General features: G+C 35.0%; 2 protein-coding genes across 2 annotated transcripts in view; one reads left to right on the top strand and one right to left on the bottom strand.

Moving 5' to 3' along the window:
- LOC111389102 (putative clathrin assembly protein At5g57200) overlaps positions 1 to 516 on the bottom strand; it is a 10,465-nt gene extending 9,949 nt beyond the window's left edge. The window contains exons 1-2 of the mRNA XM_023013954.1: positions 460 to 516; positions 194 to 314 (exon numbers count right to left, since the gene is read on the bottom strand). Coding sequence (XP_022869722.1) covers positions 194 to 314; positions 460 to 516 — 178 coding nt within the window. The remainder of the gene's footprint in view (positions 1 to 193; positions 315 to 459) is intronic.
- Positions 129 to 1,382, top strand: LOC111389100 (homeobox protein HOX1A-like). The gene is made up of 2 exons (XM_023013951.1): positions 129 to 454; positions 836 to 1,382. The coding sequence occupies exon 2, from the start codon at positions 867 to 869 to the stop codon at positions 1,380 to 1,382; it is 516 nt and encodes a 171-aa protein (XP_022869719.1). The 5' UTR covers positions 129 to 454; positions 836 to 866.
- Position 1,383: the final 1 nt, after the last annotated feature.

Below are 1,383 nucleotides of genomic sequence, written 5' to 3'. Positions count from 1 at the left end.
TCGAAAACCTGCAATATATGATTACAACTATTTGTTAACTTTGATTTAAAATTTAATTAAATAGAATAGTTGGACCAAACAAGAAACTAGTTTAAAATGAAAAGGAAAATAATTACGACTTAAAAACGCATTTTCATTCGGTAAGCAAAGCGACGCAGTAATTATAGTGCACTGGCAACACGCCACTAGGCACGCAGAGGTGCCGTTTGCTGGCCGTGAATGAGAAGCAACGGCGGCGGCATAATTTTCTTCTCGCCAGAATCCAACAAAACACTATAGAATTCTATTTTGAATTCGCTGCTACTTTCATAGTTCTTGTTTAATCGTAATTCAGTCAGGCAATCAGTCAAATTGAAATCATCGTCACTATCTCATATAAAATCCACGCCATTGGTTGTTAGATGAAGTTCCATTGGGTTATGCAGATCTTTCATTCTCGTATTTCCTTTTTCAGGTAACCATCTGCTTTTTCTTTATACCCATTTGATTATCATGCGAATTTACTGTCTTTGGCATGTTTTCTTGTAAAAATTTGGTAGATTTTCATTTGTATTTTTCTTGAATTCCCAATCGTGCTACTTATATATTTCATTCCTGTTTGTTTAATTTGTATGCTGTGTCAAATTTGCTTGGCTTAACTGTATTTTTATGAATTTAATCATTTATTACTTCCTTGATATGTCAGGATTTTTGGTGATCACGATCCTTAAATTGGGGTTATTAGCAAAGTTAACTAATTCTTTTTGTTAGTGAATTTTTTTGGATATGTAGAGTAAATTTTGTTCCCTTTTTAATTCTTGATTGGTTTTTTCCTTTGCCTATTGTGACTTTTCAGTTTGATGAATGTTTGATTCCGTATTCACAACATGCCTGGAGCAGCCAAGGAACAAACGCACAAGAAAAAATTGCATGTGGAAGATGAGGCCAGAAATTTACAAAAAAAGAAACCTAAATTAAAACAAAAGAACAGGACTCATTCGTCATTATTGAAGAAAAAACTTACTAATCGGTTAGGTGTAAATAAGGGGATTCCTGGTTTGAAGAAGAAGGTAGTGGATAAAGCCACTGTGCATAAAACCAAAACCTGCAAGAAGCAACCCTCGTTGAGTGGTATAAATGATAAACTTCAGATCTTTAGCGCAGAGGACAGCGAAAAACAGGATGATGGAGATATAAAGTTGCAAAAGTTAAAGAGAAAGAGAAGGAGAAAGAAGAGAAAGGATAATATGGAGCTTGATGAAGCTTTGCGATTGCAAAGGAGGACGAGGTACCTGTTGTTAAAACTGAATCTGGAGCAGAATCTTATTGACGCTTATTCTGCAGAAGGTTGGAAGGGTCAGAGGTATAAATTATTGACCCTATTAGCCTTCTTAGAATCCTAGT

The sequence above is a fragment of the Olea europaea genome, unplaced genomic scaffold, assembly GCF_002742605.1.
Source record: "Olea europaea var. sylvestris unplaced genomic scaffold, O_europaea_v1 scaffold5619, whole genome shotgun sequence".
NCBI classification, from domain to species: Eukaryota; Viridiplantae; Streptophyta; class Magnoliopsida; order Lamiales; family Oleaceae; genus Olea; species Olea europaea.
This window is presented reverse-complemented; position numbering and strand designations above follow the sequence as displayed.